This window comes from Mus musculus, chromosome 5, assembly GCF_000001635.26.
Source record: "Mus musculus strain C57BL/6J chromosome 5, GRCm38.p6 C57BL/6J".
NCBI lineage: Eukaryota > Metazoa > Chordata > Mammalia > Rodentia > Muridae > Mus > Mus musculus.
This window is the reverse complement of record NC_000071.6, coordinates 8324364-8348446: the sequence shown is the minus strand read 5'-3', so window position 1 is coordinate 8348446 and position 24083 is coordinate 8324364. Positions and strand designations below refer to the sequence as shown.

Sequence of the window (24083 nt, the reverse complement as noted above, 5' to 3'; positions counted from 1 at the left end):
TCATCCCACTACTTACATGATGATTTGTAGTGGTCCTTGTCTTTAGAGCTCTGTCATCTTGTGTCACAGGGTCACTTTTGGTCACTGCTTGAAAGTTACAGATAAAAACCACTCTGGAAACATGGTTCCCACTGTAGATAATGATAGACCTCTGCAGTGATTTTTCTTATCTAGTGCACGTTTTGTTTTTTTTAAATTTTTTCTTGAATTATTTCTTGACTATGTTCATTGTTCATGGGAAACTTTTGGATAGTTGGGATATGTAGTAAAGTATGAATCTAGTTCTTTTAAAGGTTATTTTATGTGTGCGTATGAGTGTGTGTATGTGTGTGTATGTTTGTGAATATATGCACGAAAATACCTCTAGAGTTATGTAGCTGTATTTTCTAGCCTTAGAAGATGACCAAGGCTAACCCAGTGGGAATTTGTTTCCTAAAGAATGTCTAGTAGAATTGGTACATGCCAGTCATTCACTCTAAGGTTTTGTTCAGAGACATTCCTGAGTTTTCTTTTATAAACACCAGCGCTAGCTCCTCAGTGTAAATGAGCTTAATTCTCAGACACCTCTATTATCTGTAAACAAGATGAAATCAAGTAAGCAACGAAAAAAGACAGAATAGACTGGGCAAAATACATCCCGATGTGAAGAACTCACCATTCTTAATTCTGCTCTTTGGAGTTGGTCCATTCCTGCTGCTGTCTCTAGGACAGATTGTAAGTTAGCTGGCAGATACAGCTCTTGTTTACAAGTTTGCTTTTGGAATTGGCTTTAGGTCTCAGTGACTAATTATCCACTTTAGAGTGCGGCAGCTTAACGGCTCACTCATATTTCTTCCTCTTATTTCCCCTGCTTTTACTTGGCATTTACTACTAGCATTGCTCCCTACAGCGAGTTGTCTCACTGCAAACTCCGCCTTTTAAGTTTTTCTGACATCACTGTGGTTGTAGCTATTTCCAGTTCTCATATGTGAAAAGAAGATGGAAGGTAGGAAGTTTTCCTGACTCGGTTCTAAATCACATGTAAAACCTACTGAGGGCTTAAAAGAGCTCTTACCTCGTCTCTTCCAGGTCTTTCCTGCACTGAGGAAGAACATCAGTTTCCCAGTGCAGATTCACCTGAGGGATCTTTGCCTACTGATTTCCTTGGGGCTCCTCACACTCAGATTCAATTACAGCCCAGTGTAACTATAGATTGTGTTGTGCCCAGACTCCTAAGTATCTTAACCGACTCCATTGACCTTCAGGATTATGCAAGCAAGCATTTTTTTTTTTTTTTGTTCATGCCTGAAATTAAAGGTCTAGTAATGGGCAGTTAATGGCGAGGACGCTTGGGAGACTGACTTATCAGAAGCTAAAGCATAAATAGGTAATGAGGCTGCCTGGCTTCCTGAATGGAGATGAGAAAATGGGACCTGGTGCCAGCACAGGTCAGCACGGTCTCTGCCTCCTGCTGACTGGAACAGGGGCCACTGGAGAAAAAGGACCTCAGGATCTAGAAAGTCACAGAGTCCAGAGTTGTCAACAGATGCAGGGAATGTTGCTTAAGAAGTCGTCTTATGGGCTGGAGAGATGGCTCAGCCATTAAAGGCTAGTCTCATAACCAAAAATATAAGAAGTTGTCTTATTCAACATCTATATAACATATCCTTTGCCATTGGGTAGAAAACCCCCACATAGATTATGTTTATATCTACTGTGGAAAAAAATAAAACAACCCTCTAAATAGAGCCAACAAGAACTGAAGTTTGAGATGGAAGGCAAGGAAGAGGAAGTAAAAGTCAACAGTTTGCAGTCCAGTGGTTTTGAGAAACATTTCTACAAGGAACTCAGTTTACTGTCCACCACCAAGTGGACACTAAATAGCATCCATCTTGGTTCTTTGTTTTGTTTTGTTTTGTTTTGTTTTAAGTAAAATGGCAATGATTGGAATCTCCATGTTATTTATCTGAGTTCCTCATATGTGGCCTGGTTTCTACTTCCCTTTTTCTTCTCTTCCTTAAATAAAAACTTGAAAACTTCTGTTGTTTTTGATTGAACTCAGTAAAGTTTAGGTAGAGAATTTTCAGAACATACATGTTACTTTTAAAGAATACTAGAGAGTGTTGAGTGTGTTGCTACACGCCTGTCATCTCAGCACGGGGCCTGAAGCAGGGATGTTGCTGGGAATTTGACGTCTCCCTGGACTACAAAGCCAGTTAAAGATGGAACGTGAAAGTCTGTCTTAAGAAAACAGAAAGTCATATTTAGGAAATCAGTAAGTAGATGTGGATCATCATTGTCAGTAATAACTTTGTTATTATTGCTTGAAAATAGTAAAGAAAAGAAATGTGAAATTCTGTATACTGAGTACCTATTGCCACAGAGGTCTGCACATCCACGTCTTAGTGTTCTTTTGATAAACAGTGCATTTCTTAGAATGGTGATTTTTCACTCTGTCCTCCCTTAGACTCATGTGGGGTCACTGCCAAAGATGTCACCTTAGGGTTGTTCACTGTAGACCAAACAAACCAGAATTGCAGAGTCCACAGCACAGGCTCCAGTGCATTTATCGAAGTTTTCTCAGGGAGAATTCAGCATGTGGCCAGTGTTGAGATGTTCCTTCATTCCTGCAGTTTAGGCCTGACCTTCCCAAACCCATTCCTCAGACTGTCTGACTGCGTTCCAGCATTTCTCATGATTTCCTGTGCTGACTGGACCCAGGTTTTGAACCTTTGTTGGTCTTTTAGATGGTGTGTGTGTGCTGCTTTCTCAGTCTGAGGAGCGCCAAGTCACCGCATGCTACATTGCAGACAGAGAGCTGCTCTGTAGCTCACACTGTGAGGGTACATTTGCATATTTTGTAACCATTTGGTAGCTTTTGACCGTGAGACTTGGGAGAGGGTGCAAGGATTGCATCTCACTCATCTTCTTACCCCCGGGGTCAAAACTCTAAAGGATGAATGGACCCACTGCCTTGTAACAAGTCCACACAGTGTGCATCGTTGCTTTCTGCTCTCTCCGTCAGAGGCTCTAAAAGACTTGTTCCAGTTTATTCACTTGTAGATGAAAGAACCACCTTTTCATCCTGGATTATCTCTTTTAAGTCATCTTTAAAAAACTTTTTTAATGATTCTTTGTGAATTTCACATCGTGCATTCATCTCTAGTCCCTCCATATCTGCCCTCCACCCTTGCAACCTCCTCTCCAAGAGAAAACAAAAAGTAAAAAAAAAACTTAAAAAAAAATCTCTGTGGAAGCCACAGTGTGTCCCAGTGTGTCCCAGTGTGTCACACAGTATACCTTTTTGCCCAGACTGCTTTACTTGCAAATGTTCATTGCAGAATCTTTGGTCTGGCCCAAGGCCTCTGGCTTCTGCTATACTATCAATATTGGATCCTCACTTGGAAATCCTGTTGTTGCTGGATGATAGAGATCCTGCAGCTTTGGCTCTGCTGGACAGGCTCCTGCATATGCTCTGGGGGCTCATAGATAGGGTAAATGTTGGGGTGGGCCAACGCAAAGTCCTGGATCTGGGCCTGGGTTGTAGGTGAGTTGGTCAGCTCTGCTTTGCCCAAGCCACTGGGGCCTGCTTGCCAGACAGAAACCAGAGATGTATTTATCAGAGAGTCATCAATACAGAAACATGAATGCTATCACTTATATCATGTATGTTGTGTTAGCTCACTCTCCTTGCTAACGCCTTGTGTACAGTTCTTCACAAGGTTGTCTGAGATCTTAGCTGCCTGGCTACTCTTACTCACGTGGCCACACAAATGCTACTGCAAAGAATAGCAATCTTGGTGGATTGGGGTTTCAGTCTCAGGCCTCTGACAAAAGTTTACTTGAGGCAGTGGGGTAATGGGTAGGACGAAAGAGAGGCTACTTCTTATGATGTCCAAATAGGGCTAATATGTACAAGTGTTACTTGGGATTGCTTGTTTGTCTTTTATTAAACTGAAGATACTAGACTTCTAGGAATCCATCAACTGAGAGAGTATTCAAAAAACAAGAATAGTTAAAGGGTTTGCTGCATACTTACAATCTTTTTAATAATGTTAATTACTTTTACAATTATGTTGCATAATACCACTTGGTTGGTAAGCTTCCCGATCCATTACTAGTCATTAACTTGTGCTCAGGTTGAAATCACTTAAGAACCTTCACTTTTGTCAATGTTTGATTTTGCCATGAATGCTTTACTGCCGGCTTACTTTTTAAAATAACATTGCTAATAAGGCAAACTTGAAAAATTAAATTTTAACCTCTGGCATATATAGGTTGGCTCTGGTTTGCTGACTTTAGATGATGTCAAAAGAAAAGGACAGAATGCCAAGAAGCTGAATTTATAGGGAACGTGGTGTTATATTAACTTCGTATTTAAATTTCAGATGTTTCTGTGAATAATAAACAGGTCCCAATCTGGAAATCATATCAAGTTCCTTGGGTCCTACAATTCTATGATTCACTTTTGAAATTAGAAATTAAAATTAACCTTATGTAATTATACAGATTTATTAAGGGTTTTAACCATCTGGACCGTTTAGAAAATATTATTACATTTTCCTTCTGCAGCCTTTGTTTCACAACTCCTATAGGTTGTTAGCCATATTTTTCATACCTATATCAACTATTCAGTGAAAAATGGATATTTATTTACATATTAAACTGTAAGCCTGAGTTTCTAAACTTTTAATTAGACTGATCTTATAGCATGCTTCATGTGTCAGATGAGGTCATATTGAGTTCTAAAACAGAGTTCTAAAACAGAAGTCCAAAACTTGTTCTTCACATTCGATTTTCTTTCTGTAGCCTCTAAAAATGCAGCTCAGAGATCATTCTCATGTCTCTGAAGATGTTTCTGTCACAATTATCACTTACCAGAAATCATGAAAACCTGCATGTACCTCTGAACCACAGAATGACAGCAAGGCCTTCAGGTAAGGTGGAGAGGCCTTCTGGGAGCTGGGTGCCTGGCCGGCCACCAATTGGTGTACTTGGAAGTGACTTTTGCCCATATGTGCCTCATTCTTCCTGTTTGTAAGATAAAAGGCTCCTGTGAGTCCAGTTCTAGGAATCTTTTCCATACTATTCTGTAACGCTAAAGTGTTTTAACAGCTTTGAAAATAAGAAATGAAGAGCTGAGGTGGTAGAACTTTTGCTTTGGCTGTGCAAAGCTGTTTCAATGCCTCTACCCCCTAAGATCAAATTTTGTTTTTGCATAATAATCAGAAGTCCATTTTAGTAAAATTTTATTTGTGAAAGAAATATCCTTTAGATATAGTTGTCATCTTTTTGTCCTCGTCTTCCTCTTCCTCCTTCTTTTAGGTACGTGTGGGGTGTGTGTGTGTGCTGGGGACTGAGCCCATAACCTGGCTCATGGGAAGAATGCATTTCTCTCCTGAGCCACACACAGGACTTCTGCTATTCCTAACTTTTCATCTTCAGTGTAAAATTAATAAGTTGGTAGTCTATATGAGCTAGTTGTCTCCCCTCAAATACTTTGTTTTCTTTCAACTTGTAAGGTTAAAGTTGAGGATGATCCTGCTTCATTACAACTGTTGGGGAATAAGCTGGACTCTTTTTTTTTTAATTAGATATTTTCTTTATTTACATTCAAATGCTATCCCTATTAAGTTCCCTATTACCGCCCCCCCCCCCGCCCTGCTCCCCTACCCACCCACTTCCACTTCTTGGCCCTGAAGTTCCCCTGTACTGGGGCATATAAAGATTGCAAGACCAAGGGGCCTCTCTTCCCAATGATGGCCGACTAGGCCATCTTCTGCTACATATGCAGCTAGAGACACGAGCCCTGGGGGTACTGGTTAGTTCATACTGTTATTCCACCTATAGGGTCGCAGACCCCTTCAGCTTCTTGGATGCTTTCTCTAGCTTCTCCGTTGAGGGCCCTGTGTTCCCTCCTATAGATGACTGTGAGCATCTACTTCTGTGTTTGCCAGGCACTGGCATAGCCTCATATGAGACATAAGCTGGACTATTAATGCTAGAGGACTCCAGTGCAATTCTACTTAATGTATTACTTCTGCAGTGTAACCCAAGGAAGTGCCTGCCTTTCCTGTTTGGATTACTTATATACTAGGCATATGAAGTCAGCTCCCAAATGCTAGAACACCACATAGAATGCAAAGATACTACACTTGCATTTATCTTACAGCCGATGTGGTATTGTGGTTGGATGAGGTTTGACTGTGTCTCTCGAAGGTCCATGAGCTGCAAGTATGGTCCCAACACTGGCTTGGCTGGAGCAGTGGATCCTATGAGATAGACATTGGACCTGGAGGGAGCTACTTAGGTCATAAGCATGGTGTGGCCACCTTATGTAGGTCTCCTCTGATTGAGTTAGTTCTCATGAGAGTGGTTCGTTTCTGAGACAGGGTTTCACCATGTAGTCCTGGCTGCTCTAGAATTTGCTGTGTAGACCAAGCTAACATCAAACTCCAAGGTCCACCTGTTTTCGTGTCCTAGTCCCAAGTGTTGGGATTAAAGACACACTGTGACTGACCCACAAAAGTGGCGTTTTTGTACAATGAGACCATTGCAGGTTCGTTGCCTGATTCATTATCACATGTTGCAGCCAGAGGTCCTTCTTGAGGCAGGTGTCTGGCCATCTGGCCATTTGGACTTGTCACCTCTTAGAACTGTGAGCAACATAAGCCTGTGGTTTTTTTTTTCTGTTACTCAGTGATGTGGATTTTGTTATAGCAACATAAAATGGAGTAGTAGTTCCCGAAGGCCTCTGTGTAGAATTTGATATTTGTGACCAAACAAGTGTCAACCCTGCTGCTGTGGATGCCTTGATTTTAACCCAGAATTGGAGGAAAATATCACACAACATTGGTTCACTGAGTGTTTTGAATTTGTTTTAGCAGTGCTAGGGACCCTGTATCAGTTCCCTGTTATGGTTATAACACCTTGCTCAAAACTTAGTGTCTTAAAAAATTAAAAAAAAAATTCCAGTCCTATAGTTCTGGAAAGCATTGGCTGTCCTTCAGGAGGCTTTTCTTTTCAAACCTTTTTAAGTGTTCACATAGGTCAGTGGATAATGTGATGACTTCTCCTTCTGCCACTTGGGTGCTGAGGATTTACCCAGGTTTCCAGCTTGGCAGCAAGTATCCCAACCACTGAGCTATCACGATGGCTTGGTCTTTCAGGGACCTGGAGGGACATTTGCTCCTTGAAGTCTCTGGAGGCTGCCCATGTGCCTGATCATGCTACCAGTCTCACATTGCTCTGCACTCTACTCAAATCAGCGCATTTTCTCCGTTTCTCTTCTTGCTCCCTCTTATAAAAGCTGATGTTATCAGACAGAAGCCCCCCCCCCCCTTGTGACCCAGGATAGTCTCCCCATAAGTCCTCAGCTAAATAGTTGCTTTTTATGACCCCTCTTTAAGGCCATGTATTCCCAGTCCTAGGGCAAGAGTGTGGACCTTGTGTAGGGCTGTTATTCTGCCTTCCTGTCATTGCTGTACCTCACTGACTTACTACCCCAGAAAGGTCTTCTGAGACCACCCTGAGACCAGCATCTGTTTTATTCTTTTTGTTCCCACCTCACACCATTCAGAATGGCTGAGATAAAAAACTCAGGTGACAGCAAATGCTGGTGAGGATGTGGAGAAAGAGGAACACTCCTCCATTCCTGGTGGGATTGCAAGCTGGTACGACCACTCTGGAAATTAGTGCGGTGGTTCCTCAGAAAATTGGACATAGTACTACCTGAGGACCCAGCTATACAGAAAAATTTGTTGACTCTTAAGAGAGTGGTTATATTTTCTAAACTTATTTATTTTTAATCTAAGTGATAAGTCACTTTCTGTCTCTGTGTAGTAGGCAGGTAGAGCAGAAACTTGGTCAGTCTAACTCCTCCTAGCATGTGGAGTACTGCCGCAGACCCTCTGGGTTCCTGTGTCTGCATGGAATGGGACTCTTGGGCAGGTGGGCAAAGCGTTGGATGAATTGACAGACAGATGCACACAGGAGAGGTTGTGTTGAATCTGAATGTAATGTCAGGCCGAGCATCAGACTTTTTTTTTTTCCATTTTTATTAGGTATTTAGCTCATTTACATTTCTAATCCTATACCAAAAGTACCCCATACCCACCCACCCCCACTCCCCTACCCACCCACTCCCCCTTTTTGGCCCTGGCGTTCCCCTGTACTGGGGCATATAAAGTTTGCAAGTCCAATGGGCCTCTCTTTGCAGTGATGGCCGACTAGGCCATCTTTTGATACATATGCAGCTAGAGACAAGAGCTCCGGGGTACTGCTTAGTTCATATTGTTGTTCCACCTATAGGGTTGCAGTTCCCTTTAGTTCCTTGGGTGCTTTCTCTAGTTCCTCCATTGGGGGCCCTGTGGTCCATTCAATAGCTGACTGTGAGCATCCACTTCTGTGTTTGCTAGGCCCTGGCATAGTCTCACAAGAGACAGCTACATCTGGGTCCTTTCAGCAAAATCTTGCTAGTGTATGCAATGGTGTCAGCGTTTGGAAGTTGATCATGGGATGGATCTCTGGATATGGGAATCACTAGATGGTCCATCCTTTCGTCACACTTCCAAATTTTGTCTCTGTAACTCCTTCCATGGGTGTTTTGTTTCCTATTCTAAGAAGGGGCAAAGTGTCCACACTTTGGTCTTCATTCTCTTGAGTTTAATGTTTTTAGCCAATTTTATCTTATATGTTGGGTATCCTAAGTTTCTGGGCTAATATCCACTTATCAGTGAGTACATACTGTGAGAGTTCCTTTGTGATTGGGTTACCTCACTCAGGATGATGCCCTCCAGGTCCATCCATTTCCCTAGGAATTTCGTAAATTCATTCTTTTCAATAGCTGAGTAGTACTCCATCGTGTAGATGTACCACATTTTCTGTATCCATTCCTCTGTTGAGGGGCATCTGTGTTCTTTCCAGCATCTGGCTATTATAAATAAGGCTGCTATGAACATAGTGGAGCATGTGCCCTTCTTACCAGTTGGGGCATCTTCTGGATATATGCCCAGGAGAGGTATTGCATGATCCTCCAGTAGTACCATGTCCAATTTTCTAAGGAACCGCCAGACTGATTTCCAGAGTGGTTGTACAAGCCTGCAATCCCACCAACAATGGAGGAGTGTTCCTCTTTCTCCACATCCACGCCAGCATCTGCTGTTACCTGAATTTTTGATCTTAGCCATTCTGACTGGTGTGAGGTAGAATCTCAGGGTTGTTTTGATTTGCATTTCCCTGATGATAAAGGATGTTGAACATTTTTTCAGGTGCTTCTCTGCCATTCGGCATTCCTTGGGTGAGAATTCTTTGTTCAGTTCTGAGCCCCATTTTTTAATGGGGTTATTTGATTTTATGGAGTCTACCTTCTTGACTTCTTTATATATATTGCATATTAGTCTCCTGTCCGATTTGGGATAGGTAAAGATCCTTTCCCAATCTGTTGGTGGTCTTTTTGTCTTATTGACGGTGTCTTTTGTCTTGCAGAAGCTTTGAAATTTTATGAGGTCCCATTTATCGATTCTCGATCTTACAGCACAAGCCATTGCTGTTCTATTCAGGAATTTTCCCCCTGTACCCATATCTTCGAGGCTTTTCCCTACTTTCTCCTCTATAAGTTTCAGTGTCTCTGGTTTTATGTGGAGATCCTTAATCCACTTAGATTTGACCTTAGTACAAGGAGACAGTACTGTATCAATTCAAAATATTCTACATTATAACAGCCAGTTGTGCCAGCACCATTTGTTGAAAATGCTGTCTTTTTTCCACTGGATGGTTTTAGCTCCCTTGTCAAAGATCAAGTGACCATAGGTGTGTGGGTTCATCTCTGGGTCTTCAATTCTGTTCATTGGTCTACTTGTCTGTCTCTATACCAGTACCATGCAGTTTTTATCACAATTGCTCTGTAGTACATCTTTAGGTCAGGCATGGTGATTGCACCAGAGGTTCTTTTATCCTTGAGAAGAGTTTTTGCTATCCTAGGTTTTTTGTTATTCCAGATGAATCTGCCGATTGCCCTTTCTAATTCGTTGAAGAATTGAGTTGGAATTTTGATGGGGATTGCATTGAATCTGTAGATTGCTTTTGGCAAGATAACCATTTTTACTATATTGATCCTGCCGATCCATGAGCATGGTAGATCTTTCCATCTTCTGAGATCTTCTTTAATTTCTTTCTTCAGAGACTTGAAGTTCTTGTCATACAGATCTTTCACTTCCTTAGTTAGAGTCACGCCTAGGTATTTTATATTATTTGTGGCTATTGAGAAGGGTGTTGTTTCCCTAATTTCTTTCTCAGCCTGTTTGTCCTTTGTGTAGAGAAAGGCCATTGACTTGTTTGAGTTAATTTTATATCCAGCTACTTCACTGAAGCTGTTTATCAGGCTTAGGAGTTCTCTGGTGGAATTTTTAGGGTCACGCATATATACTATCATATCATCTGCAAAAAGTGATAATTTGACTTCTTCCTTTCCAATTTGTATCCCCTTGATCTCCTTTTGTTGTCTAATTGCTCTGGCTAGGACTTCAAGTACAATGTTGAATAGGTAGGGTGAGAGTGGACAGCCTTGTCTAGTCCCTGATTTTAGTGGGATTGCTTCCAGCTTCTCACCATTTACTTTGATGTTGGCTATTGGTTTGCTGTAGATTGCTTTTATCATGTTTAGGTATGGGCCTTGAATTCCTGATTTTTCCAAGACTTTTATCATGAATGGGTGTTGGATTTTGTCAAATGCTTTCTCAGCATCTAACGAGACGATCATGTGGTTTTTGTCTTTGAGTTTGTTTATATACTGGATTACATTGATGGATTTCCGTATATTAAACCATCCCTACATCCCTGGGATGAAACCTACTTGGTCAGGATGGATGATTGTTTTGATGTGTTCTTGGATTCGGTTAGCAAGAACTTTATTGATGATTTTTGCATCAATATTCATAAGGGAAATTGGTCTGAAGTTCTCTACCTTTGTTGGGTCTTTTTGTGGTTTAGGTATCAGAGTAATTGTGGCTTCATAGAATGAGTTGGGTAGAGTACCTTCCGTTTCTATTTTGTGGAATAGTTTGTGAAGAACTGGAATTAGGTCTTCTTTGAAGGTCTGATAGAACTCTGCACTAAACCCATCTGGTCCTGGGCTTTTTTTGGTTGGGAGACTATTAATAACTGCTTCTATTTCTTTGGGGGATATCGGGCTGTTTAGATCATTAACCTGATCTTGATTCAACTTTGGTACCTGGTATCTGTCTAGAAACTTCTCCATTTCATCCAGGTTCTCCAGTTTTGTTGAGTATAGCCTTTTGTAGAAGGATCTGATGGTGTTGTGGATTTCTTCAGGATCTCTTGTTATGTCTCCCTTTTCATTTCTGATTTTGTTAATTTGAATGCTTTCCCTGTGCCCTCTAGTGAGTCTGGCTAAGGGGTTTGTCTATCTTGTTGATTTTCTCAAAGAACCCGCTCCTCGATTGGCTGAATCTCTGAATAGTTCTTCTTGTTTCCACTTGGTTTATTTCACCCCTGAGTTTGATTATTTCCTGCCTTCTACTCCTCTTGGCTGAATTTGCTTCCTTTTGTTCTAGAGCTTTTAGGTGTGTTGTCAAGCTGCTAATGTATGCTCTCTCTAGTTTCTTTTTGGAGGCTGTCAGAGGTACGAGTTTCCCTCTTAGAAATGCTTTCATTGTGTCCCATAAGTTTGGGTATGAAGTGGCTTCATTTTCATTGAACTCTAAGAAGTCCTTAATTTCTTTCTTTATTCCTTCCTTGACCAAATTATCATTGAGAAGAGTGTTGTTCAGTTTCCACGTGAATGTTGGCTTTCTATTATTTATTTTGTTATTGAAGATCAGCCTTAGTGCATGGTGATCTCATAGGATACATGGGACAATTTCAATATTTTTGAATGTGTTGGCGCCTTTTTGCGACCTATTATGTGGTCAATTTTGGAGAAGGTACCATGAGGTGCTGAGAAGAAGGTATATCCTTTTGTTTTAGGATAAAATGTTCTGTAGATATCTGTCAGATCCATTTGTTTCATAACTTCTGTTAGTTTCACTGTGTCCCTGTTAGTTTCTGTTTCCATGATCTGTCCATTGGTGAAAGTGGTTTGTTGAAGTCTCCCACTATTATTGTGTGAGGTGCAATGTGTGCTTTGAGATTCACTAAAGTTTCTTTAATGAATGTGGCTGCCCTTGTATTTGGAGCATAGATATTCAGAATTGATAGTTTCTCTTGGAGGATTTTACCTTTGATGAGAATGAAGTGCCCCTCCTTGTCTTTTTTGATAACTTTGGGTTGACTTATCAGATATTAGGATGGCTACTCCAGCTTGTTTCTTCATACCATTTGCTTGGAAAATTGTTTTCCAGCCTTTCATTCTGAGGTAGTGTCTATCTTTTTCTCTGAGATGAGTTTCCTGTAAGCAGCAAAATGTTGGGTCTTGTTTGTGTAGCCAGTTTGTTAGTCTATGTCTTTTTATTGGGGAGTTGAGACCATTGATATTAAGAGATATTAAGGAAAAGTAATTGTTGCTTCCTGTTATTTTTGTTGTTAAAGTTGGCATTCTGTTCTTGTGGCTGTCTTCTTTTAGGTTTGTTGAGGGATTACCTTCTTGTTTTTTCTAGGGCGTTGTTCCCGTTCTTGTATTGGTTTTTTCTGTTATTATCCTTTGAAGGGCTGGATTGGTGGAGAGATAATGTGTGAATTTGGTTTTGTCGTGGAATACTTTGGTTTCTCCATCTATGGTAATTGAGAGTTTGGCTGGGTATAGTAGCCTGGGCTGGAATTTGTGTTCTCTTAGTGTCTGTATAACATCTGTCCAGGCTCTTCCTGCTTTCATGGTCTCTGGTGAAAAATCTGGTGTAATTCTGATAGGCTTGCCTTTATATGTTACTTGACCTTTTTCCCTTACTGCTTTTAGTATTCTATCTTTATTTAGTGCATGTGTTGTTCTGATTATTATGTGTCGGGAGGAATTTCTTTTCTGGTCCAGTCTATTTGGAGTTCTGTAGGCTTCTTGTATGTTCATGGGCATCTCTTTCTTTAGATTTGGAAAGTTTTCTTCAATAATTTTGTTGAAGATGTTTGCTGGTCCTTTGAGTTGAAAATCTTCATTCTCATCTACTCCTATTATCTGTAGGTTTGGTCTTCTCATTGTGTCCTGGATTTCCTGGATATTTTGAGTTAGGATCTTTTTGCATTTTCCATTTTCTTTGATTGTTGTGCCGATGTTCTCTATGGAATCTTCTTCACCCGAGATTCTCTCTTCCATCTCTTGTATTCTGTTGCTGATGTTCAAATCTATGGTTCCAGATTTCTTTCCTAGGGTTTCTATCTCCAGTGTTGCCTCACTTTGAGTTTTCTTTATTGTGTCTACTTCCCTTTTTAGGTCTAGTATGGTTTTGTTCATTTCCATCACCTATTTGTATGTTTTTTCCTCTTTTTCTGTAAGGACTTCTACCTGTTTGATTGTGTTTTCCTTTTTTTTCTTTAAGGACTTGTAACTCTTTAGCAGTGTTCTCCTGTATTTCTTTAAGTGAGTTATTAAAGTCCTTCTTGATGTCCTCTACCATCATCATGAGATATGCTTTTAAATCTGGGTCTAGGTTTTCGGGTGTGTTGGGGTGCCCTGGACTGGGCGAAGTGGGAATGCTGGGTTCTGATGATGGTGAGTGGTCTTGGTTCCTGTTCGTAAGATTCCTATGTTTACCTTTCGCCATCTGGTAATCTCTGGAGTTAGTTGTTATAGTTGACTCTGTTTAGAGATTGTTCTTCTGGTGATTCTGTTACCGTCTATCAGCAGACCTGGGAGACAGATTCTCTCCTCTGAGTTTCAGTGCTCAGAGCATTCTCTGCTGGCAAGTTTTCTTACAGGGAAGGTGCGCAGATATCTTGTGTTTGGACCTCTTCCTGGCCGAAGAAGAAGGCCCAAAACAGGACCTTTCTCAGAAGCTGTGTTGCTTTGGCAGCTCCCAGAAGCTGTCAGCTTCTGTGGTGCAGACTCTCACCTGTGCAGACTAATTTCCTAAGTTCGGTGGAGTCCCGGAACCAAGGTGGCGCCCGCTGCTCCTGAGGCTGAGGCCTTCCGAGCCAGGCGGACACCTGTCCTCTGGTCTGGACGGTGGCCGGCTGTCTGCGGCCCACAAAGGCTGCTGCCTCAGCGGCTCTGTGGCTCTGCCTGTCTCATACGCTGTCCGGTTCTGTGGCACACCCTCTCACCTGTTCAGACTAATTTCCTAAGTTCGGAGGAGTCCCGGAACCCAGACTTTTTTATAGTACAGAGAATACCAGGGGTTGGAAGTCACATCAGGCAAGGTACATTGAAGTTTACCAGATACAAAGGAATGATTTCGAAAGGAATTGCAGGAACCAAGCAAATGTTTACAATAGAGATAAGCAGTCCTGCCTAGGATCAGCCTAGTGACAGGCAAGAATTTCATACTTTAGTGTTAATAGCACCAGGGGTTTTACTCTTGGCAGGCCTCAAGAATAATGTAATGTCACAGACCCCTAAATTCCTAGGCTTTGCTAATTCTTATCTTATCTGGAGAATCTCCATTTCTCAGGAGAGTACACCAGCTTGCTTTAAGTATGGAATGTAGCCTGTACTAAAGATTTCTATCTCAGTGAGAATCCCAGGCTCTTTCTGCAGACCAGTTGAGCCACTGGCTTAGTCTATTGTAATGCTTAATTAGTTACTGAATAGGTTAAACTTCCTTGCTGCTTTCTGACAGGCTTCTGGGATCTTGGAACACTGGGTTTAGCTATGTCAGAATTCAATCTTAAAAGGCACTTATAATAGGGTAATACTAATAGAGAGCACGTGGATCCATACACTAGACTAACGCGGGAATGGAAAATTAATGTATGGGTTAGGGAGAACGCCAGACTCCAGGAGGAGAGCTTCCTTGAAACTTTTTTTGCCTCATGAGCAGCTTCCAAGCCTCCGCCTGTCAAGCTGACTGGACTGGAGAGCGTGGCAGAGTACTGTCAGAGAAGTTTGTTCAGCTCACCTTTTTGAATATAGCTTTTGAAAAATCAATCACCTTGCCGGGTGGTGGTGGCACACACCTTTAATCCCAGCACTTGGGAGGCAGAGGCAGGTGTATTTCTGAGTTCGAGGCCAGCCTGGTCTACAAAGTGAGTTCCAGGACAGCCAGGGCTACACAGAGAAACCCTGTCTTGGAAAAAAACAAAACAAAAAACAAAAACAAAAAAAACAAAAAAAAAAAAGAAGAAAAATCACCTTATGTATGTTATAATTGTATTAAGTAATACACACTTAAAAATGCTTGAACCTTAGTTAAAATAAGATTTCCTTTTATTTCCTTTGAATTTAAGTTTCCCCTTGGGTACTGACTGAGGCCTTTAGAAACAATAAACAAAAACACAGATGTAAAAAGGAACTTCAGGAAGAAAATTTATAAAAATCAGACTGAATTACCCTGTGAAAAATGAATAGTACTACAGGATATTTATGTTAAGTGAGGTAAGCAATGCAGAAAGACAAGTACTTATTATCGTTTCTCACATATGATAGCTTAAAATGTTAGTGTAGAAGAAGAGGAAGAGCGGGAGTGAAGGAGGGAGGGGGAGAAGGAGGAGGGGAGAAAGGCGGGAAAGAAAGAAGAGGAGGAGGAGGGAGAGAGAGAAGAGTAGGGGGAGGAAGAAGAAGATGAGGGAGAGGAGGAGAAGGAGGGGAGGAAGAAGAGGAAGAAGTGGGAAGGGGAGGAGGAGGAGAGTAATAATAGTAATTATTAGAAGCTAGGAAAAAAGGAGTGAAAAGGAGCTATCAGGAGGTTGTATAACAGGTACCACACACATACGGTGGAGTAATGAGCTCTTCTGTTCTGTAGGATGATGGGAGTTCACATCAGCTCTTAGATATTTTATGAAAAACTATAGGAGAAGAGCTCAGAGGCTCCAAATATTAAGAAATGGTAAGGAAATAGAAATTATAATCACCCTGATATAATTTTATAAAAATGTTTTGAAATATTACACTGTACCTCGGACAGATAAGCAATTATCACATGCTAATTAACAAAGAAAAAAGAATTAGAATGAACTAATACAGTAACTACATTAGTAAAATTAATGGTAGTGGTACCGATCTCTGAGCTATCAAACCAACGTAGCCTGCTCACCACAGATTTACGATGTTAATATTTACAATTCAGAGGAGACGGAGATAAAAGCTGTTACAGTCACATAAGGGCCCAGGAAGAGGAGAAGAGGGAAAGGTTCATTTTAATTGAGACATCAGTTCTGGTAAGTAGGCCTTTCCTGATGCAGTTCCCAAAACATGATCTTAGTGCTTCAGGAAGCCCAAGGAGCTTTCAGGCAGAAAGTAAGCTGTCTATTGACCTGGCATTTAGAGCGAGCAGGCCTAATGGGAAGACTGCATCTAGGAAGCAGGTAATTTGTAGTCACATAATGGTTTACTTGGACATCCAGGTGATTAATAAGACAGCCCGTTAGTGAGCTACTCCAGAAATACTGAGTGAGCGCCTAGTGCTGGGCAGCACCAAGCCCTTGATTTCATCCTGCTTTGCAGTGAGGAGAGAGATGGAAGACTGTGGGAGAGGAGTGTTGTGGACTGAACCGGGCCTTCCAAAAATTCATGTACTGGAGATGTCATCTTGTGTGGCTATACATGAAGACAGGGTTTTAAAAGAGGAGATTCAGGTTAAATGAGGTCATCCAGCTGGGGTCCCTAATCCAAGAGGACTCCTATCCTCAGGGCAAAGAGGAGTGACTCTGAGAGTTCACACACGAAGACTGCATGAGGACATGGTGAGGCCACACAGAAGCCTTGGGAGAAACTGAACCTGCCAGCCTCTGTCCAGGGACATCCATCCTCCAGAACTGTGAATAAGGGACTCTCTGTTATTTAAGTCACCCCACCTGTGGTCTTCTGTTAGGGCCTCTGTGGCAGTTTCTAGGGTGAGAGGTAGTGACCCGAGTCCTGAAATTCAGATAAGGTTGTTTTCAGGTCAAGGGTCTGGTACAGAAAAGCTCTCAGGAGTAGTGAGTAAAAGACACAGGCAATGTTGTTCTTTTGAACTAGAGAATAGATGAAAGAAGTCCATGTGGATAGGGTGCAGGGAAGAGCACTGTGCTTGGTTGGGGTGGGCAGGAGCTGTTGCTGTGGTAGAAAAGCAAGGCTCTTTGATAGAACAGGGAGTTGTAAGGAGTGACTCCAAGGACGATGGTAAATGAAGGAAACCAGGGCTTGGTGGTACCTGGAGTTGGCTGAGAAACGTCGGAAGAGTTGTGCTTGACTGACTGATGAGGCTGAAGGTATCTGAACCCTTTGTTTTCCTGGTTAGAGGATAACTGAGAGCTTAGAAACCGGTGTCTCCCACCCATGTTCTTTCAGATACTGTTCAGTCTTGTTGCCCCAGAAGGCTCTATTATTGCTAGTTAGGCCTCTTTTTCACCACATCCTGAATGTAGTGAGTGTGAAGTCCAGGGCTGGTTGCAGCCCCACTGATGCCCTGTCCCATAATGCTGGTTCTTGGATTGGCAACACCGTCAGCCTCATTTGCTACATGAGGCTGCTGAGGTGGGTTCAGCTCTAACACAGTGTTCATTGTTTCTCTTCATGATAGCACTTATACATGTTTATTTTATTAGGCACATGAAAAAACAGACCTGAGAGCACGCAAACATACAAACAGAAGAATAACCACTATAAAAATCTGGTAGTCCATAGTCTACTGCTTAGAGCTAGTGACTGTTGGCACTGGGAGTGCAAGGAAAAAGCTGTTATGTTTCCTGTAGTTTATGGCCATGATCATCCAATATGCAAATATTAATATGATCAATAGGTACGTTTAGAGCCCCTGCTTGTTGTCAGAATTCGTAGGAGGACACAATAAACAGTGATTATTTTTGTCATAGAAACATTTGGGGGGGTGATATTCTCAGGATGTACAAAATCTTAAAGTTTGCTCTTAGAAAGATGTGGCAACTTCTTTGAAATTAGGTCTTATCACTTAGAACTGGAATGTTATTTTAAAAGTATACGTTAGAAATTTGATGGAGGATTTTTTTTTAAATTTTAGTTTAAATGTCTTCCTTTAAGTATATTTACTGTATTATTTCACTCTTGAATGAAGCTTAATTTTGGAAGAGCTGCTCATAGACCAGAGAACAGTGCAGTAAAGTTGGATACGCAGTGTTTCGTGAAGAAAGACAAAGCAGAAAAGCAGAGTGATGCTAATTAACTTTGAGCCGGCGAGCACTCGGCTTCCAGGAAGGCCTACCGCTTTGCTCTAGTATGCCGTCCTTTATTCTCCTCTTTGAACTGTTGTGTCATTTCTGATGCCAGGAGCCTTTCAGAAGCATCCTAAGGAATGCTCACATCTGGTCACCACAGCCGCCTAGTAAATCTGCTTTACCTTTCTGATGTTGCAGCTGACGCATGTGGACAAGGCAAGCTTCCGGGTGGACGCCTTTGGAACCTCTTTCGTTCTCGACGTCCTGCTGAACCAGTAAGTGCCTGCTGCTGAGTTGTCTTCATGTCAGATATGCTACCTAGGGACGTCAAGGTGTCCATGCTGCTAATAGTAGGAAATGAATGTGCATTAGAAGTTGAACCAAGTTACCAGCTCACTTTCAGAAATGTGGAATGGAAGGCAAGGGTTCCTCTAGCACCTGCATCATGAGAACATGTCCGACCTGAGTTTCTGATGGATGATAGATTAGGAAATACACTTAAGGCAGTAAAAGCCCTTTTCTCTCTGTGTGTGTGTGTGCTTGTATGTGGACATATCCATGTACATACGGGTTCATTCGTGTATAGGTGGGTATGGAGGTCAGAGGACAATTGGTGGAATTAGGTTCTTACCGTTTGGGTCCCAGCCATTGAAATCAGACCCTCAGGCTTGGTAGCAGGTACCGTGGCCTGCTGAACTGCTGAGCCATCTTAACCATTTCATTCTTGTGGATTTTGAGAGAAAGGGTCAGGGAAAGAGAGAGGGAGTCTTTTTACTCACGTGCATTCTGTCCAACTTGCTTATGTTCTTTGAAAAATTCTGCATGTAAAACCACATATGACCATATTTACCAGAACAAAATAAAAAGCTTATAATACTGAGAGAAAAATAGATTTTAAAAAAGATATGGTATTAAAATATTAGAAAATGTTTTTCTTTTTAGCCTGTTATCTATACTAAATGTATGGTAGCTATTTCCTTTTTAAATTTTTCTTTGCTCTTGAATTTATACATATGTATAATGAAATACCATATAATCTTAACCTTAATTACTCAGTTTTTATACACCTACTTCTCTATTTCTCACATTACTTCAGCACATTCTTTTCCCAACTTTGTGCCCCCTTAAATTACAAACTAAATCTAGTTAGTACCGTTCATATATGCATGGGCACGGGACTGTTCACTGGAGCATAAGCATCCTACCAGTGGCCACATCTCAAAAATGGTTGTCCAACACTCGGCAACTTACTACCACTAACTACTCAGTAATCCCCGACAATACCTATGCTGGTGTTTTGGCTGGCTTGATCTTACGAGGACGTACGCAGGTGTCTCCAGCTGCCATTGGTTCATGGGTGCATGTGTGTATCATAGTCACTTGCTATGGTGAAGAGAAACCATGACCGAGGTAACTCTTATAAAAGAAAGCATTAAACTGAGGGCTGGCTTACAGCTTTAGAGGTTCTCCCATTACCATCATGGCGAGGAACATGCTCATTGCAAGCGTACTTCATGCTGGAGAAGTATGGGGCACAACTTGCCTGTCAGGTTGGAGTTGTAGCGTGCAGAGCAAGGGTAAAGCCATGATGTGTTTTCTCCCACATCAGCCTAGGCAGCACCTTACATCATGGCCCATGATGGACATCAGGAAATTTCTTGCTTATAGTTTGATTAATTTCTCTGTCTGATAGCCAAAGTGTGTGTATGCATGTGTGTATGTGTGCACACATGCACATGTTTGTGCGCGCATGTGTGTGTACACATGTGAGCATGTGTGTGTATATGCGTGTGTGTACACGTGTGCGTATGTATATGCACACGCACATACACATATTGTGTTGTTTTCATCAATAGGGTCTTACAGTCCAGTAAATCCTCATGAGTAACGGGAACAAGAGCACAGCTAAATGACAATAGTGTCTGTGATTTTTCAGATTTCTGGCTTCTCCCTGATCAAATAACTTGTAGGGAGGCATCTCACGACTTACACTGCAACTTATACTTAATAATCCATGAAGTCTGCCAGTGAGCCAATTGTCGATTGATACTGGGTATTCCATTTTAACTCCTTTTTTAAAAGTTATGTTTTGGAACTAGCTTACTCATTAGTAGGTTTCTGTAGGCTTTTTCACACATCATTAATTTTGCATAACCTACTCCACACTGCTCTTCTCCCTGTGCCCTGCCCTCATCCCCATTTAATTCATTAACTTGCAGGATTATCCACTCCCACGGCATTTTAAGTTTCACCTGTTTTCTTCTGTCCCTCCAGTTATTACCTTTTAGCTGGGTTGTGAGATAGGGAACGTCTATGTGGTTTAACTTCTCAAGGTGAGCCCTCCCTCTACTCCCCCGTTTAATCCCTGGTCACCCAACTTCCCTATTTTAGTTTTACCTAGAGCTAATCTCCTGCTTTCCATCTTGCAACCACCTCCCAAAGCTGTATCTAGTTTCCTGGTTTATGCTTGTGCTTCAAGTTAAACACACAAAAGAGAAGGGCTGAAGGCATGATCTGCATATGAGAGAAAAGAGCATTTGTCTTCCTGGGCCTGAGGAGTTACCTTATTCAGTATACTTTTTTTTCTAGTTCCATTCATTTATGCAAATTTTATGATGTAATTTTTCTTTACAACTTAGCAACATTGTATTGTACATAGGTGTTGTATTTTTTTATCCGTCCATCTCTTGGTACATATATAGGTTGATTTCATTCTCGAGCTATTGTAAATAAAATGACAGTGGAAATAATGTGAAAGTGGCTCTGTAGTTGAGTATAAAGTGTGTTAGTAGCTATTTTTTCTATTCTGTAAAAAACAGTTTTTTTCTACCTAATTTTTAAGTAGAATTTTTTATTTTATTTTATTTTTTTTATTGATTTCATGGGTTCAGTTTATCTCACTGCTGAGGCTCTATTGGTTTAGGAAGAAGGAAAGTAGAAATTGAATTTGCTTTTTAAAAGCTTTGGGTTCTTCTCTCATGAAGGAATTCAAGGACTCTGGAACAAAGAAAAAATTTTTTTCTTTTACTACAAGAAAATGTGTAGCTGCATATCAGTTGCAGAATAGATTTAATTATACTTATTTTTAGGTTGAAATTGAAGAAAAGGAATCATTATGTAACGTTCCTTCAAAACAGTCAGTAAGCCAGATTATCTATAATCAGATTATACAAGAGTTCATTCATCCTTTGGGTTGTAGTTTTGCAGAAGGCATTTTAAGAATTCAGAAAGGCTAAAAGCAAGAAGCACAGCCAGTCCCTGTTTTGTCAGAGTTATTAAGGTTAACGAGTGGCTTCCTTCATGGGTCATGGCTATGAATTTTCACTCTTTAGGACAGATACACTAATAACAGCAAACATATGGCCTCCTCTGCTATGATTGGTCCTAAGGCTAAACTGGAACTTCCGAAGGTCGGCAAAGGATAGAAGAAGGCTCAATAAAGACATCCAACATATTATCTGAGCAGTCCAGGCTAAGTCTTTTCCTGTAAATTACTCAACTGATTTTTAACGAGTGAATAGTTAAACAGAATAGTGGGAACTTTTTCTTTTCTATTCCCTGAGCGTTTTATGACAGGTTACCTGTTAAAATGACCCCTTTATCAACAGACCACAGAGAAGCAAATGCCAAGCAGAGAGATGGGCTCTACTGGAATGTGAAACATAAGCAAGCATTAGAAAGAACTCGTTGTCTGAAGTCCTTGTTTTTGGAAGAGATCCTCTTGTGTAGCTATCAGATCTGGGATGATCCAACTCCAAGATGTAGAAGTGGGTCTTTTTATTATTATGGATTATTTCCCTCTTCTTATTTCAATAACATCCAAACACTTTCTCTTACACTGTGAGCCTTAGTCCAATCTTTTATTTTCTGACTCACCTAAGGGATGGTACCCAAGACTTAGAGGAGCTGACCACACTGAATGGAAGACAGCAGGGGTGCTGGGGTTGGGGTGGGGAAATCAAGGGCAGGAAGAGAACACTCAGATTTTGGTCAAATGGGCAAGTTCAGACTTGCCAATTAGGAACATTATGCCTTCTTTCCATTGTAGCCTTGAATTTATAGGAAAAATAGGGGTTCAGATACATAAAAGACATGATATGTATTCAACTAAAAGAAAAAACTAGTTTAGGAAGTCCTCCCTCTCCCCCCTCTCCCTCTCCTCCCTCTCCTTCTCCCCCTCTCCTCCCTCTCTCTCTCCCCCCTCTCCTCCTTTCTCCTCCCCCTCTCCCTTTCATGTGTATATGTTATGCGTCTATGTGTAGTCCATCTATTTTATTCCTGCCTTATACTATTATCATGTTATATCCTACAGATGTAAACCTTATATCTATCCATTCTCTTGATCTTTGGCATTTAGACCCTCCTCCATGTTTTTAGTTGTAATGAATAATGTTTCTTTGGATATTTTCCTACACAACTTATATTTTTCTCTTGAGTAAATATCCAAAAGTAAAATTGTCAGGTCATATAGTACCTTTCTTGCTAGAAAAATGCTCAAGTGTTTTCTCTAGTGGACTTTTGAGATTTTAGTTGTGGTATGACATGTGTTTCTTTCTGTGAATGCTATGTCTAGTGTAAAGAATTACTAAGGTTTTAGATTTTCGTATTGTCTATTGCAAGTCTATAAAGACTTCTATATTTTCTTTTTTCCATTTTTATTGGTTATTTTATTTATTTACATTTCAAATGTTATCCCCCTTCCCAGTTTCCCCTCCACAACCCCCCTAGCCCATTCCCCCTCCCCCTGCCTCTATGAGGGCGCTCCATCACCTGCCCACCCACTCTTGCCTCAGCGCCCTAGCATTCTCCTACCCTGGGTCATTGAGCCTCCACAGAACCAAGGGGCTCCCCTCCCAGTGATGCCCGATAAGGCAGTCTTCTGCTAGATATCCAGCTAGAGCCATGGGTACTCTTTAGTTGGTGGTTTAGTCCCTGGGAGCTCTGGGAGGGTCTGGTTGGTTGATATTGTTGTTCTTCCTATGGGGTTGCAAACCCCTTCAGCTACTTCTATAATATCATTTCTTTTCTTTCTTTCTTTTTTTTTTTGTTGAATTTTTATACTGAGATTTCTTTATTTTTTTATTGGATATTTTCTTTATTTACATTTCAAATGTTATGCCCTTTTCTAGTTCCTGCTTCTATAAGGATGTTCCCCACCCACCCACTCCCACCTCCAGGTCCGTGAATTCAATGGCTATAGTCTTATTATGTTTCCTTGATTCAAAGTGAAACTTTTCCTTAGAAATAGATATTGAGCTTTTGAAACCTCTGCAGGCAAGAGCCTCCCACTGACAAAATACTCTAAGGAGCTATATGTGGACCATGGACCTCACATATTTTATCCTTAGCACAAGCATATTTCATTTCTGTTTTTGTTCATTTGTTTCTTTGCTTGTTTTCTCTCTTTTGTTTTGTAAGCAGGGTTTTTATATCTATCCCAGATGACCTCCAACTTCCTCAAAACCCCCCTGTTACATTCTGAGTGGTGGGATTGTAGTACGAATTGATGGCCTGCTTCCATGGTTATTATCTTCCTCTTCCTTAGCACCACCACCACCACCACCACCACCACTGTCTCCATCATGAGAGGTTGTAGTTTTAAACCATAAGCCCCCAAACTAAGATTTTGTTGGTATAGGTGTAGTTTCCTCGAATGCTAAGACATTCTTTGAACCATTCAGGATGGTTTGATTGCTACTAGGTCTGCCTTAGGTTTCAAAGCCCAGAACTGAGGGAATTGGAAAGGAGGTACTGGAAAGGCCATTGGATCCGTCTGCTGTTGAGCCAGAGAGTGACTCGAAGAGAACAGACATCAAATACTAAAGCTAAGACCTGGGAAGTTATTTCTGAAGGGATGAGGTGAAGGACTTCTAGAGATTCAGAGTGGAGCT

General features: G+C 41.2%; 1 protein-coding gene across 19 annotated transcripts in view; it reads left to right on the top strand.

Annotated features, from left to right (window-relative positions):
- Positions 1–24083, top strand: part of Adam22 (a disintegrin and metallopeptidase domain 22) — a 295966-nt gene that overhangs the window by 19866 nt on the left and 252017 nt on the right. For all 19 annotated transcript variants that reach the window (XR_376691.4, NM_001310439.1, NM_001098225.2 and 16 more), the window contains exon 3: positions 18391–18467. Coding sequence is in view for 18 of the 19 variants with exons in the window: in NM_001310439.1 (NP_001297368.1) it covers positions 18391–18467 (77 nt within the window). In the remaining variant the exon portion in view is untranslated. The remainder of the gene's footprint in view (positions 1–18390; positions 18468–24083) is intronic.